This window comes from Physeter macrocephalus, chromosome 2 (assembly GCF_002837175.3).
Source record: "Physeter macrocephalus isolate SW-GA chromosome 2, ASM283717v5, whole genome shotgun sequence".
Taxonomy (NCBI): domain Eukaryota; kingdom Metazoa; phylum Chordata; class Mammalia; order Artiodactyla; family Physeteridae; genus Physeter; species Physeter macrocephalus.
Genome location: NC_041215.1, coordinates 8,160,801 through 8,174,870, shown reverse-complemented (window position 1 = coordinate 8,174,870; position 14,070 = coordinate 8,160,801). Strand labels below are relative to the sequence as shown.

The 14,070-nt window shown below is 58.1% G+C and overlaps 1 protein-coding gene across 1 annotated transcript; it reads right to left on the bottom strand.

Moving 5' to 3' along the window:
• Positions 1-991: 991 nt before the first annotated feature.
• PRR7 (proline rich 7, synaptic) lies at positions 992-10,192 on the bottom strand. Its single transcript, XM_024116319.1, has 3 exons — positions 10,055-10,192; positions 1,787-2,440; positions 992-1,563 (listed from the first exon to the last, which is right to left on the bottom strand). The coding sequence occupies exons 2-3, from the start codon at positions 2,196-2,198 to the stop codon at positions 1,166-1,168; spliced, it is 810 nt and encodes a 269-aa protein (XP_023972087.1). The 5' UTR covers positions 2,199-2,440; positions 10,055-10,192; the 3' UTR covers positions 992-1,165.
• Between the last annotated feature and the right edge of the window lie 3,878 nt (positions 10,193-14,070).

Here is a 14,070-nt window from a genome sequence, read left to right as displayed (position 1 = left end):
GGATTCCGGCCCTGGCCGGGGACTTGGCCGCTTCCCTACCCACAGGGCCCTACTTTTACAGCTTTTCTCTCTTTTTTAAAGTTGATAGGAGACTTGTACAGTTGACTGGTTTTCCTCCCGTTGGTAGTTGAGATGCTGTTGCAAATTCCACCCCCTTCTCACCCGGTCCAGATTGTAGCTCTTAGTCCTCCCTGCTCACTCAGCTGGCCGGGGTGGAGGCCTCACCCTGCTTGGGGCCTGGCGTGGGGGGAAGTTCTGGTGGGAAAATGTTCCCCCCACCTCTTTTCCTAGTTTTCTGTTTCTTGGAAAAATATCACTTTGTATTCTCTGTCCAGGGCTTCAGATATTTTGCACGAATTTTAAAACATGGCAATAAATGGCTCGTGGGCTCTGGCTCCCTGGGACCCGCCCCCTCCCCCCTTCTCTTGACCCCTCCCCACCTGGCCCGAAGGAAGTAGCAGGCCCAGCTGGGGCCTCTCAGCTTCCTGGCCCTTTCCTGCCCCCTCCTGCTGGGCAGGTCCCAGGCTGGAGGCCCTAGGCGTGATTCAGGTCAGGGCTATGGGTGGCCCCTTTCCACCTCCTCCCTCTTTGCTTGGGTTCCTTTTTCACGTTCAGTAACTGTTTTTTGGAAAGCACAAACTTCTGTAACAGGTCGTGCTCATGTCTGTTAATAAAGAAATCCAGATCCCTTCGGGCCTGCTGCTCCGGGCCTCCAGGGGCTGACCTGGGGTGGACCGCCTGCCACGACCCCATTCCCAACTCTTCTTAGTTCCAAGGCTGCAGGGGACGCTCTCATCAAGCGCAAGGAAGGTGGGGTATGAGGCTCCCTGGGGAACCGGCCAGTGGTTTGAAGCAGGCAGACCTCAGGTTTAGTTCTACACCCTCAGGCCGGTTTGTAGCTGAAAGGCGCAACAAGGTTCGGTCCCGATAAGGCCGGGCACACCTGGCCGCCAGAACCTTGGGTGCAAGCAGTGGGTGCCCCCTCCGCTTGTACCAAACCAGATCACACACCTTTATTATCCTCAAAATGTAACAAACGGGGTAAGAAATCCCTCCCTCCCGCCCCACCCCCCCCCACCCACCTCCGCAGTCGAAGGGAAGCGTTTAAAAAGCCCCGCAATCAGGCCAGGAGTCCGCGGGTGGGGCCCGGGACGCCGGGCGCCCTCTATACGGCTGTAGTCCTCCCGAACAAAGGGATGGAGACCGGCAGGCGCCAAGCTCCGTGCTCCAGTGGCTCTCGGCTGCTGAGCTCCGAGTCGGTCCAGCTGGGGAAGACCCGACGGGTGCGGTCCGCCTGCAGGCAGAGCGAAGGGCAGGGCGGCGCGGGCCGCGGGGCACTGGGCAGGTGCAGCGCCGACGTGTAGCCCCGGTCCAGGAAGAGCGGCTTGTAGCTGGGCGGCGGCTGCTCCTGTTTCTCCGCGCTGTCGCGGCGGCTCAGAAAGGGCGTGACAATCTTGCGATAGAGGCCGCGCGTGTCCGTGAGCACCTCGCTGTAGGGCGGCGGCGGCTCGGCCATCAGCACCGCCTCTTCGTAGCATGGTGGCTTGGACGTGTCCGATTCCGCTGCGGAGTGGGAAGCGGTCCGAGGCCATGAGGCTCTCCGTCCTCAGCCTCCCGCAGAGGTCTTGGCCAGCCGCCAACCCCAGACCCAGCCCGCCCCCTCCTCCTAGGTTCTCAAGGAGGCTGTCCTGTGGAAGCCCCGCGGGTCAGCAGCGAGCCCGCCCCTTGCCGAGGCCTCGCCCACCCTAGTGGCCCAGGCTGCCCTCTGGCGGAGGTCGCTACTTACCTTGGCGCGGGTAGCTCCACGGCCGTGGCGGTACTGCTAGGTGCGGCGGCGGTGGGTGCGGAAGCGCGTGGTGGTGTGCGTGCGGCTGCGCGTGCGGCTGCGCGGGCCCGTGGTGCAGCAGCGGGTGCACGTGCACGTGCTGGTGGGCGTGCGCCGGCGCCTCGAGACGGCCGCGGTGAGGTGGTGGCGGGGGCGCCAGACCGGGGGGGCTCCCGGCCAGGCTGCCCTCGAGCTCAAGGGGCTCCAGCTCTAGGGCGCGCAGATTCTGCTCACGCAGCCGCTCCTCCTGGCGCCGTTTGAGGCGGCGGCGCAGGAAGCTGCAGAAGCAGCAGAGTAGGACGATGAGACCCCAGATGAGCCAGAAACCGGCAAAGCACGTGAGGAACGTGTAGGTGCCCTGGGACATAACCATGGCGGCGGCGCGGGCGGCGGGTCCTCGGCTGTTTCACTGGACAATGGGCTCCTCGACGTGGCCCCGGGCCCGCGCCAAGCTCCCAGATGCCTCCAGCGTCACTCGGGGACCTGCGGCCGGGGGCTGCCCACAGCTGGGTTCAAGTCGTGCGCGCGCAGGCAGGGGGCAGCAGTAGCGGCGCCCTCTCCTTCCCATGGCGCCGGCAGGCACGCTGGCGGGCCTCACCCGGGGCCGCGCGGGACCTGTGGGACAGACACAGGGCGCGGTGAAGGCGCGCTGTAGCCCCGGACGATTTCCCTGCCCGCGCCGGTGCCCTGCGCAATCCCAGGGAAGCCTCCTCTGCGGAACCTCCGCACTCCGCGGGGGCCCGGTGACGTCACCTGGATGACGTCACGCTCCGAGGTTTCCCCCGTAGGGCTTTCCCGTATCTGAGACCCGGCCGCCGCCGCCGCCTCCCAGCCGAGGTGACTCCAGGCAGGCCAGCAGGGGGCGCGCTAAGGCCAGGTTCGGCCTCAGTGCGAACGGGAGATTAGCCATCCGCATCCCCGGGGTGCAGGGTACCCCAGCTCCGAAAGGGCTTGAGAGGCCCATAGGCAGACTCCCAGGGCGCTGAAGGGGAGCCATGGCGCGGTTGCTTTGCGGCGGAGAAAACGTGGGCCACCTCCTAGGCCCCACAAGCAGCCCGCCGGTGCCCAGCTTCAGCCCTATGCATACACACCCGGCAGCCCCTGGCGCCCTAGGCCTTGTATCCGCTCCCAACCCTGAATGTCCAAGGCGTGGAACATTCCGAACCGCACCGCGGCTTCCTGGTTGTCTCAGCTCTTGTAGGGGGCGATCGGGCGGGTGGTTCCCGCGGCTACTGCGTGCTACCAGCCTGTCTTTGTCTGAGCCCAACGCGCCGCCGAGCGTGGGCCGTTCCCTCTTTTCCTTTACTCTAGGCGCCTCCGCTTGCTAAATCCCAGCTCCGTCTCCGCTTCCTCAGCCTCCTACCCATGCGCAGCCCCACTTGGCCCTGCCCTTCTAGTTCCAGGCCGCCATGTCTCTTCCCCCAATTCCTTTCCCTCTCTGCAGAGGGTAGGAAAACTAGCTCAAGTAATCGGTACCACGTGGTTCCACATCACTCCAGATGGGCACCTCTAGTTCCATCTCCTCTCCACAGCCAGGGTTGAGAGGGGAACCTTGCATCCTAAGAGGTATGTAGGAGGGAACCCTGACTGAGGAGGGACAGGCGACTTTTCACCACCCCCTCAGAACAGGAATGACCCCTTCCTGACTGCCTTATACCCAGGGGCTTTCACATACAACCCTTTGGGGTAACAAATTATTCCTGTTTTACAGATTTTACACAATTAGCTGTGTGGATGGCAGCTGACGGTTCCATAATTTGAACCCAAGCCTAGCCACAAAACCCTAGCCTGGGGTGGGAGAGTGCTGCTGCTTGAGCTATTTGTGGGTCTCTTCCAGGGGCCCCATGCACCCCCCATCCTCAGCATGCCCAACCAAGGCACACATGCATTCAGCTCTGGGGGCCACAGTGGGCCTGAGCCCCAAGCTGGGGACCCCACATTAAGGTGACTTAGACTGGTCTGAGAGCAAGCTGGGAGGAAGCCAGGCCACACGGGCCACCCCACACTTCTCCCCCAGATGGCTCTTTCTGACTCCGTGACTGCTTTGTGCCATGTGCCATTGGTGCCCGTGCCAGTCCCTTTCTCCTGGGCCTGTGTTCCAGAACAGACAATGGCAGGAACAATAGCTCCACCCGCCCCCTCGACAGCCCCACCATGAGGCTGCCATGGTGACGCAGCCCAGATAAAAACACGATGCTGCCAGTCACTGGGAGTTAATTAAATCTGTTATTCTCCCTTTCCTGAGCCCACAGGAATTTTCAGGAGTGCTCTGAGGAAGCTGGCCCTAACTAGGGGGCTCCCTGGTCTGCAAAGTAGGAACAGCTCTGGGTCAGGAAAGCACTTCTGGGGCTGGAGGTGATGAAGTTTAGCTGAATTAGAAATAAAAATACCTGCCAAGGATTGTCTACTGTGTGAAGCCTCATTCTAGGCCCCTTCCATGCAGAGTAATCTAATGCAATCTTCAACACCACCTTCTCACTGGGGGTCATGCCCATTTGATGGATGAGACAGGCTTAGAGAAGGAAGTGACTTGCCCTGGGTCACACAGCTAATAAGGGGAAGAGCTAGGATTTAGCCTGAGTGTGAATCCAAAGTCTGTGTTGAAACACTTTCCCCTAAGTGATGAGTGAGATGTAAATAAATGCACGTGAGCACTCAGTACAGGAGATTTGGCAGTCGTGGGGACACTGGCCAGGCTGGCCAGCCTGTAGCCAAAACGTGCCTTCCTACTCCTTCCCACCAAAACTTGGTGCTTCTGGCAACCAGCCCTCAGCTCAAGAGTGGGAAAGGCTACAGGGTGAAGGAGAGATGGAATGGCAGCTCTAGGGTTAACAAGGAACAAAGGACAGGGACTGTGCCCTGAGGGGTCCAGCTCAGCTCCTGGGCATTAGGAGGACTGGGACAGGCCACACCCAAGACCCATTGGGTGCCTCTGCCGCCTCTCAGCCTGTCTCATCTATCAAATGGGCATGACCCCCAGTGAGAAGGCGGTGTTGAAGATCACATAAGATTCTGTGTGGAAGGGGCCTAGAACAAGGCCTGACACACAGTAGACAGGCCTTGATGGGTATTTTTATTTCTAATTTAGCTAAACTCCAGCTGAGAGGCAGGAACTATTGCTGAATTTTACAGACTTGGCCACTGTGGGTCTGAGAGAGGAAGTCTGCCTAAGGTCTCACAGCTAAGGTGGCCCTCTGACCCCACACTGGCTCCAATGCCCAGTTTGGTGGGGGTGGGGGGGTGGGGTGGGGGGACAATGCCTCCTGAGCTGCTGCTTCACCCTGGTGCTCCAACAGGCCCAGAGGGCAGGAATCCTGCCTGAGTCTCCCTCCTGCCCTGTGTCTGGTCCACAGGAGTTGCTCAGTAATATCTCATCTAATCCACAGTAGTTGCCCAATATATAAATGTCAAGGAATTAATTCAGGCTTTTCCAAGTGTTCTTCCTGACCAAGCCAAGCTTCTCAAAGCCTTTCCAAAGGGCTGTTCCTTTATCCCTTCACACCCGTGCATGCTCCTGTCCGGGTCTGGGGCGCCCTTCAAACTCAGACCCTGCCTCTTGCTCACAGCCACTCACCTTCCCCATCCCCTTCAGACGCATACCTGGTCCCTAGTAAGTACCAACTCCAACTGTGTGCTGGGAGCGGAGCCTTTGGCCAGACTCATCCTTAAGTCTGCCGTTTTATGATTTGTTTTCTTATTCTCTTTTCTTACCTTTTTGCGGGTTATTTGGACATTTTTCAGGATTCCGTCTTGGTTTATTTGTGGAGTTTGTGAGTATATCACTTTGTAGGGTTTTCTTAGGCCACACACTCACTGGGAGCACAGCAGGGAATGGGAGTGAGAGCTGGGGGTGACATGTTGTCTCAGTTTCCTCATCAGTGGCCGTGGAGAAGAGTGAGCTAATCCATACAAAGGGCTTGGAGATGCCCAACAAACATGAGCACTGCTGTCCACAGTTTCGGAGCTGGGGGTGCAGAGGTTTGTGCTCCCGGGCTGGACGCCACAGAGAGTTCTCTCAGTCACCCTATAAACTAGGTGAGCATTCTGCCCATTTGACAGATGAGAACACTTGGCTCAGAGAGATTAAATGACCCCCAAGGTCACACAGATCTCTTACTCTAGGGCCTGGTGCACTGCTGTGGGCACCTCCCACATTACTCCTCTGTATGGAGAACCCCGGCACCCTAACCTTAGACCCCAAAGATCTGCTGCTGGGTCTTTTATCTCAGCAAAGGGCCCACCATTTACACCATCTGCCAAATCCTGTTGTTTTTTAACCCTCAGTATAGTGTGTCTTCATCTGTCCACTTCCTTTTGTCCCCCCACCGCAGCTGGCTGGGTCAGGTCACTGTCATCTCTCACCTGGGCCCCCATTACCGTGCTTGCCACCACTCTCTCTACTTCCACACTGTGCTTCTGCCTGGCCTGCCACTCTCCACACTGTCCATTTCCCCCTGGCCCACTCCTGAACCCAGCTGCTACACAGCCTCGCTGCTCTCGCCCCAGCACGCGCTCCTCAGCCTCACCTGTTGCCTCCCTGGACATGTCAGCCTCCAGCTACCTCACCCTGCAGGGCTGGATGAGAAGTCCAACGATATCAATCACAGTGTTCTGTAGTGGCCTGTGTCCAACACGAGGGCTGCATCTGCCTTGATCATCTGGCATACGGTAGCTCAAAAACCACTTGTTGAAGGAGTAACTGGAGGTGTCCAGTTACCTGTTTGGTCTTTTAGCTGTCTGACAAGGAATACCTCAAGAGCTAGGTCTGCATCTAGTTCATTCCTGGGAAATGTTGGCCATTCACCAAAATGTCACTGAGAAAGCAGCTCTCAGCCCTCACAGGGAGGTTTATAAGCAAGCTGAGGATGCATATGTCTATGTGAATAAAAGGAAAAGTCTACGTGGAGATGTGTACCAGGGGCTCTGGAGCGGAAAGAAGGAATCCCAGGCAACAGGGGCTCTGGGTCACAAGGGGAAGCCCTGGATGTGACACCAGAGTTGCTGTGTCAAGTGAAGGAACAGGCATTCAGGCTGGGGGACAGAGGAGATAAAGAGGAGATTATGGTGTGTGGAATGAGGGTGGGGTAGGAAAGGTGACTGCTCACCTGTCCTGCATGCCCTGCACATGCCAAGCCCCCTGCTAACCTCTCTACATTCATTACCTCAGCGAGGAGGGAGCTGCTGCCATCCCCACTCTACAGGCAGGGAGCTGGGGCCAGTTCAGGCCCACATAGCCTGTGGGCTTATGAAATCCAGGGGACTGTAAAGCCCACTGTCCTGGCAGGAAGGCCATTTTAGGGAGGCACTGGTGACATTTTTACACTCCTCCCACACCAAGACAAATGAACTGAAGCCAGAGAGAGATGATGGCAACTGTCCCAGCTGCCACAGTCGGCCAGGCGCGGAGCTGGCCAGAACCTCATTTCCAGTTAGGCCAAGGTACTGGCTTGACACCCTCACCTGCAGGCAGCATCTCTGTGATCCAACCTCGGCACAATGCCAGGAAGCCAGGGCTTGCGAAACTGCAAACAGGACAACAGAGATTGGGGCCCTAGTGGGTTGGTGTCTACTATGCTCAGATCTGCCCCTGCAAGGGAGTTGGCCACACCTCGGGGGTTGGGGGGGAGCGGAGGTGACTGTACCCTCTTTTGAGGGGCAGCCTGGTGAACACGCAGAGCACTGAGCAGGGAGCCCTGGGTTCAAATCCTGCTTATGCCCTGCCCGGGCTATGTAATCCCATCCCGGCTATTCCCATGCCTGAGCTGAAGTTTCTTCACCTGTATGATAGAGATGATGAGACCTGCCTGGCAGTGCCAAGGTAGGAGCAGAACTGATGGGGGATGTGAAAATACACCAGCATATACAGCTGCACTTGACAAACCAAACGCCAGCAACCTGCAGCCTCAAGAGGCTCAAATGTGGAAACTGGCCCATGGCACTACATCTACACAAGCCTGGAGATGGTCTAGCAAAAACTGCCATCACTTTCCCATGGACTAGAGATCTCAGCCTTGTGACTCTCAGGCTGGACACAGTTCATGGACATGTTTTGTTGGCCCATAATCATTTTTAAAAAATATGATTAGTTGCCAAGATTTAAAAACCAGGAGATTTTACATAAATTTCTGGGTCAACTTGAGAACCGGACAACCTTGTCATACCAAGTCCACACTCTCAGATGGTGACATAGACTGCAGCTGATTAGTGCCCTAGTCCACCTGGGCCTTGGAGGCATTTGGGTTTCTAACCCCTGAGCTAAACTGAGCACCCATAGGGGCCAGCAGTGCATGGGCGCATCATTGCTAAATTCCTTCTGCTACAGCCAGGGCTGCAAGCTGAGCAGGCCACAGAGCCCACAAACCAAGGAATAGGGCCTTGGGGGTTTCCCAGGAGACTGAGGTAGCCCTCACTGCTCAGCTTCCCTCCGAGAGAGAAAATGGAAGGGGGGAGGAAAGGAGGCAACCCAGCCATAGCACCGTCCTATAGAGCATCTGGGGGCAAGAATCTGGCTGATTTTTCTGGAAGAAGGAAAGGTGTACCAAAGCCTAAAAGACATAGGGAATTTCCTCACTGGAGGAATGCAGAAGAAGGTTAAGAATGCTCCTCTAGAAGGCTCTACAGTTCTTTTCTGCCTGGCTCACAAGAGACAGTATGTAGCAATACCACAGCAGAGAAGGGCCATGCCAGCAGAGAAACCTGCACTGGAAACCCAGCCCCACCACTTATTAGTTGTGCAACCTTGGGCAAGTCATTTTACCTCCCTGAGCCTTGGAGTCATCTTCTCTAAAATGGGGATAATAACCTTACCTTGCACAATGTTGTAAGGACTAGGAGACCATGGATGCAGAGTGCTCAACACAGGTCTCACACAGAGCAGGAACAGAATGAGAGGGGCCTGTGAGTAATTCCAAAGGCACTCCTGCCTGTGGGAGACTCAGGCCTGACTTAGGATACCACCCATCTAAGGGCATCTATGTCAAGGCCTCACATGCCCAGGTAATGGTCACCTGTGGTACCCAGGAGACCTCCCTGGATGGGAAAGGAAACCCAAGGGTGGTTGTGGTCACTGGGATGTTGGGTCCAAGGCCTGCGGTTGGGGCTGGCATCTGCTGAGTCAGGCCCGGGAGAGCTGGCAGGAGGGCCATTTCTCTCCCCCAGCACGCTATCCATTCAGGGGAGGTTGGGAGGGGAGCCAGAGGTCATTTCCTCTGACTCAGCGGCCATTCTCCTCTCAGAGGAGCTCCCCTGGAAGACAGGACATCTCCATGTGGCGCTGGCCTGCCTGCCGGCCAACCTGCAGGCCACCCAGCACAGTCTGGGCTTTGTGCTCAGACAAGAAAAGGACACTTGTGATCCAGACAGGGGGCCGGGTGCTCCTATTTGGCCTGGGCTTCAGCTTCCCTGGGTCAGCAGTGTCCTTTCCTCTGCTACTGCCCACGCTCCTTCCACCCCTTCCCGGGAAATGGTGGCTTGAGAAGAGGAGCAGAGACCCACCGCGGGCCCAAGCCACGGTTTGGCACATGCTCTGGCCGTGAGGAGGAGGGATGCGAGCGTCTTTCCTCTCCCCTGGTAGGGACCATCGCCTTTGGGGCACCCAACTCGGCTCAGGCCATTTCGCTGGCGGGGGTTGGTGGTGGGGGATTTGGGTTTGGGGTGACGGGCACAGACCCCGGACCCATGCCTCCTCCTCCCGTGGCTGGCCTAGGGGCTGGCCCGCCCCCACGTATGCTGCCACCCCAGGAGCCCTGCTGCGACGACTGCAGCCACGTGGGAGCCAGCTCCTGCCCACGGGGCCGCTCGCCCCCCACCCCCACCCTCGACGGCTGTAGAGGCAGGCACACCCAGACGGGCCAGAGGGTCGAAGTTCCCCCCACCGCGAGAGGGAGAGTCCCCCGGGGCTTCGGCCCCTCGTGGGGGCGGGGATGGGGGGTCGCCGCCCTGCAGCCGCGTTGCCGGGGAGCGCAACCCGGTTGCTGTGGCAACCGTTTCCAAGCGAACCGGCGGCGGCTTGCGCCCTGCTCCCGCTTCTTGGCTCACTGGCGCCTTCCCTCTCTCTCCCTGCCTCCCTCCCTTCCTCCGGTGTGGGCTGGGGGAGGGGCTGGCCGGGGCGGGGGTCCGGGGCGGCGACCCGGGGCCAGGGCGCGGAGCCGCCCGCGGGGAGGGGCTCAGCCCTGGGACCATCTTCCGCCCGCGCTCTGGACCCGACCGGCCCGCCGCGGCGGTACTCACGGGCCCAGGCATCCTCCTCGAGCTCGTCCTCCTGGCTCGGGGCGAGCGGCACGGGCCCGGCGGACAGAGCCCGCTACCCGGGGGAGGCGGCGGCGGCCCCAGGGAGCGGACTGTGGCAGCGAAGGCGGCTCCGAGAGCTGGGCTGGAGCCGCGGGGCGCGCGCACGGGCGCGTACACGGCGCGTACCGAGCCCGGCGTGCGCGCGCGCGGCCGCCGGCAGAGGGCCCCCACCCCCCGTCACTCGCCGCCGAGGATGCTGTCCCGGGAGCGAAAGGCTGAGGACCCGGCACCCACCTGCCGCACCGAGACTCGGCAGGAAGGGCGCCGGGTTCACCCTCCACAGGGAATGCCCACGCCACGCCGCACAGCTCCTGGCAACAGGCTGTCCGGACCCGGCAGACGCTAGCAGACCCGGTGCACACCGTCGTCGGCCGAGCACACAGGATGCTCAGCCAAGGAGCTGAGATGGAGAACGAACCTACCTACCTACCTACCTCAACCCGGAGAACGCACACGTGTCCAGGCCCTGGCCACATCCTGACAGGCACCGCACACACGCAGTGGGCAGGGGCTGGAGCAGGCAGGCACCCCAATGTGGCTCCAACTCACAAATACATAGCCCACTCCCAACTCACGTCCCTTCCCACTGTGTTCCCAGCACACACTACCACATGTCTAGTAAGAAGTAGCACAGGGAAAACCTAGTGCTGGATCCATAGCCCTGGCTTTCATGGACCCTGCTCATCCCCAGGGAACAGAGGTGAGCTCTAGTGAGGGCCCTGCTACCTAGGCTGAGTCTGAACCTGACTGTCCAGCAGCCTCTTAATTGGGTTGTTTCCAGTCCAAATTCTCCACCATGCTTAGGGTGGTCTTCCAAAAACATCCTCCACCGTCATGTCGGCTGGGACATTTTGGGTTCCAAGTGACAGAATCTCTCAAAACAAACAGGCTTGAGCTCAAAGACATTTGGCTCATGTAACTGGGAAGTCCAGGGGTAGATTTCAGCTGTGATTATAATTGTGTTCCAGCAATGGAATGAGGCATTTACCTGTTCTCTCCACTCAGTTCTCTTCTGTTTGCATTATTTTCGGGCAAATTTGCCCCCAAATGGTGGTGAGGATGACCCCACAGCTCTAGGCACAAGCCATCCATCCCCAGAGGAACTGAGAACCCCAATTCTTCCCCAACAGTTCTAGCAACCCCCTAGGTTCTTTTTGGATTCATTTTGGCCAAGTGCCCATAGGTGATCCAATCCAGGTATGGGGGAAGGGATATGTGTTCAGCCACCCAGTATCTGTTACCTTTTCTTTGAGCACCCTGATTTCACTGGGGGACTCATTTCACCCCATTAGTTGCCCCCAATGTACAGTGGGCAGGTTCCCAGCCTGGTCATTTGGATTCCTTGGATCTGGAGCTCAGTGGTGCAGAGACATAAACATGGCTGTAGCATTTTGCTTCTGGAGGTTGTGCCTTCATGAGCTGCCTCAGTTCTGGTTCTTCCCATCTCAGCTCCTCCATATCCTTTTTTTTTTTTTTTAATTAATTAACTTTTGGCTGCATTGGGTATTCGTTGCTGCGCGCGGGCTTTTCTCTAGTTGCGGCGAGCGTGGGCTACTCTTCATTGTGGTGCATGAGCTTCTCATTGTGGTGGCTTCTCTTGCTGCGGAGCATGGGCTCTAGGCTCACGGGCTTCAGTAATTGTGGCACGCGGGCTCAGTAGTTGTAGCTTGCGGGCTCTAGAGCACAGGCTCAGTTGCTCCGCGGCATGTGGGATCTTCCCAGACCAGGGCTCGAATCCGTGTCTCCTGCATTGGTAGGCGGATTCTTAACCACTGCGTCACCAGGGAAGCCCCTCCATATCCCTTTAACACTTTCTAAGTTAGCTATAGGACAGCTCTGTCACTTGCAACCAGATTCCTAACAGCCCAACCTGGGTCACATGCTCTAGGTGTATGTGTATGCAGGGGGTGCAAGCCCAGTCTCATATAAACCAAAAGGACTGAGGGGAGTCTACCCAAAGGAAACATGGGGTGCTTTTGTACATGCTAGGCAGACACCCTGACACAACCACCTACATCCCTTCAGGACTGCCCCACCTTCCAGATGAGACCCCGCATCTTAACACAGCTTTCAAAGCCCAGGATGGCAAAGTCTCACTGACCTCCGCTCCAGCCACTACCCCACATTCAGCCATCCTAAACCACTAGAGGCTCTAGACCATCCGTCTCCTCCCCTGGGAACATCTGATTCTGTATCCTGGAGGGTACCAACTTGACACCTTTGTGGCAAGGGGCCTCCCGTTTGGTGTTGGCCCCCAGTCCCAGCATCATCTCTGCTACAGTGCTGATCACACTGGGTCCCACTGTCCCATCTGCTTGCCTACCAGACAGAGCACGAAGCTGGCAGGGGCCTCATCTCCATCTGGGTCCCCCAGCTCTTACCTTAGGGCTGGCTGAATGGGGAGGAGGTGAACTTGGGCAAGGTTTGTTAAGAAGTGAATTCTGGGAGTTTTCTCTGCCAAGCATCCACTGTGGTAAGAACTTTAAGGTGGGTTAAACCCTAGCCAAGAAGTTCCTATCTAGCCTAAGGGGAGTCTGGTGGGAGGTCTGGACCCACCCGGCTACCTGGCACTCATTTACCCTCGCACACCTGCCCAGAGCTGGGCTGTGGCCTCTGCACACTAATACCTATCTCCCCCCACCGCCCACAACAGAGCCCGGAGCACCTCAGGCCCCAACCTCTCACCTCCAGCTTCTTCATCTTCAGCTGGCTTCCTCTCCACCCTTCAATGGCCGCTCACCAGCTGGAAGGCCTAGGCAAGGCCCTCTCCCTACCCCGTTTCCCTCAAGTCAGTAGAAGCAGCGGTGCGCACTCCACATACCAAGGGCTATGCCGCCACCAGAGGCCCCTTCGAAGTTGGTACTTGGAACCTTGACTTGTCCTTAAGATAGCCATCAGCCTGACCCCCAGCACCTACATACCCCCAACAGGCAAGAGTCCTGCCAGTGACCCAGGGGCTCAAGGGGGTGACTGGCTACTTAATTGGATTCTCATAGATGCCCGGTGAGGCAATGGGTATCACACCCAGCTTTCCAGACAAGGGAAGGGCCTATGCAAAGGCAGCTTGGCAAGTGGCCAGGCTGGCACTTGAACCCAGAGCTATCCAACTGCAAAGTTCATGTGGCCTCTGTGGCACTGGGTACCTAGCCCAGAGGCAAGGAACAAACACTTATGGTGGTTACAGAGCATCCCTGGGGGGCTGGGGCCACTGGGATGCTACAGACCAGGAACAGATTTGTGAAGTCTGGGACAGACTTGTGGTCAACAGGCTGCCACTCCCAAGTCTCTGCACAGGTGGAATGCTCCCCAACTTCCTCTGTCCCCCAGGTGAATGTCTCCTTCAAGACCTGGCTCAACTGCTACCTTCAGAGAATTCTCCCTGATGGCCACATGGCTGGTCTCCACCCACCTCTGCCACAGCATAACTTCCAGCATCACCAGTGTCTGTCTCTGCCCAGCCACATTTCCTGCTTCAAAGGCAAAGCAGAGGAATGGCTCTAAGACATGTGTACTGGCCCTGGGCAAATCACACAGCAGGTGTCCAGGTAAGACAGACTGGGCAGGTGTTCCTAACTGGCAGGTGTCCAGGTAAGACAGACTGGGCAGGTGTTCCTAACAGCAGCTCCCACCTTACTCCCCAGGCCGCTCCAAACCCACAAGTGGCAGCCAGGCCACCTTGGCCTCAGAAGGGGATACTGCCAGCTGAGCCCGCCTCTCCAGCACAGGCCCACACCCTAGTGGTTCCACAGCCAGACCCATACCTAGTGGGGACCCAAGGCTTCTTCTCTCAGGCCTCAACCTGTTGAGGAAGCTGCTGGGCCCAAAGGCCACCAAAGCCTGGCTGCCTGGAGAGGCTACCCTAAGATCGGCCCTGGGGGCCCTTAGGCCTTGCTGGAAGGGCAGCCCCCACTATCCCCACTTCCAATCTCTTTCCACTTCCAGCAGGGCCAGGGAAG

Excerpts from the sequence above, each read along its gene's own strand:
- PRR7 (XM_024116319.1), bottom strand. The coding sequence starts at position 2,198 with ATGGTTATGTCCCAGGGCACCTACACGTTCCTCACGTGCTTTGCCGGT. Across the intron at positions 1,564-1,786 it reads GTGGAGCTACCCGCGCCAAG|CGGAATCGGACACGTCCAAG; the intron begins GTAAGTAGCGAC and ends CCCACTCCGCAG.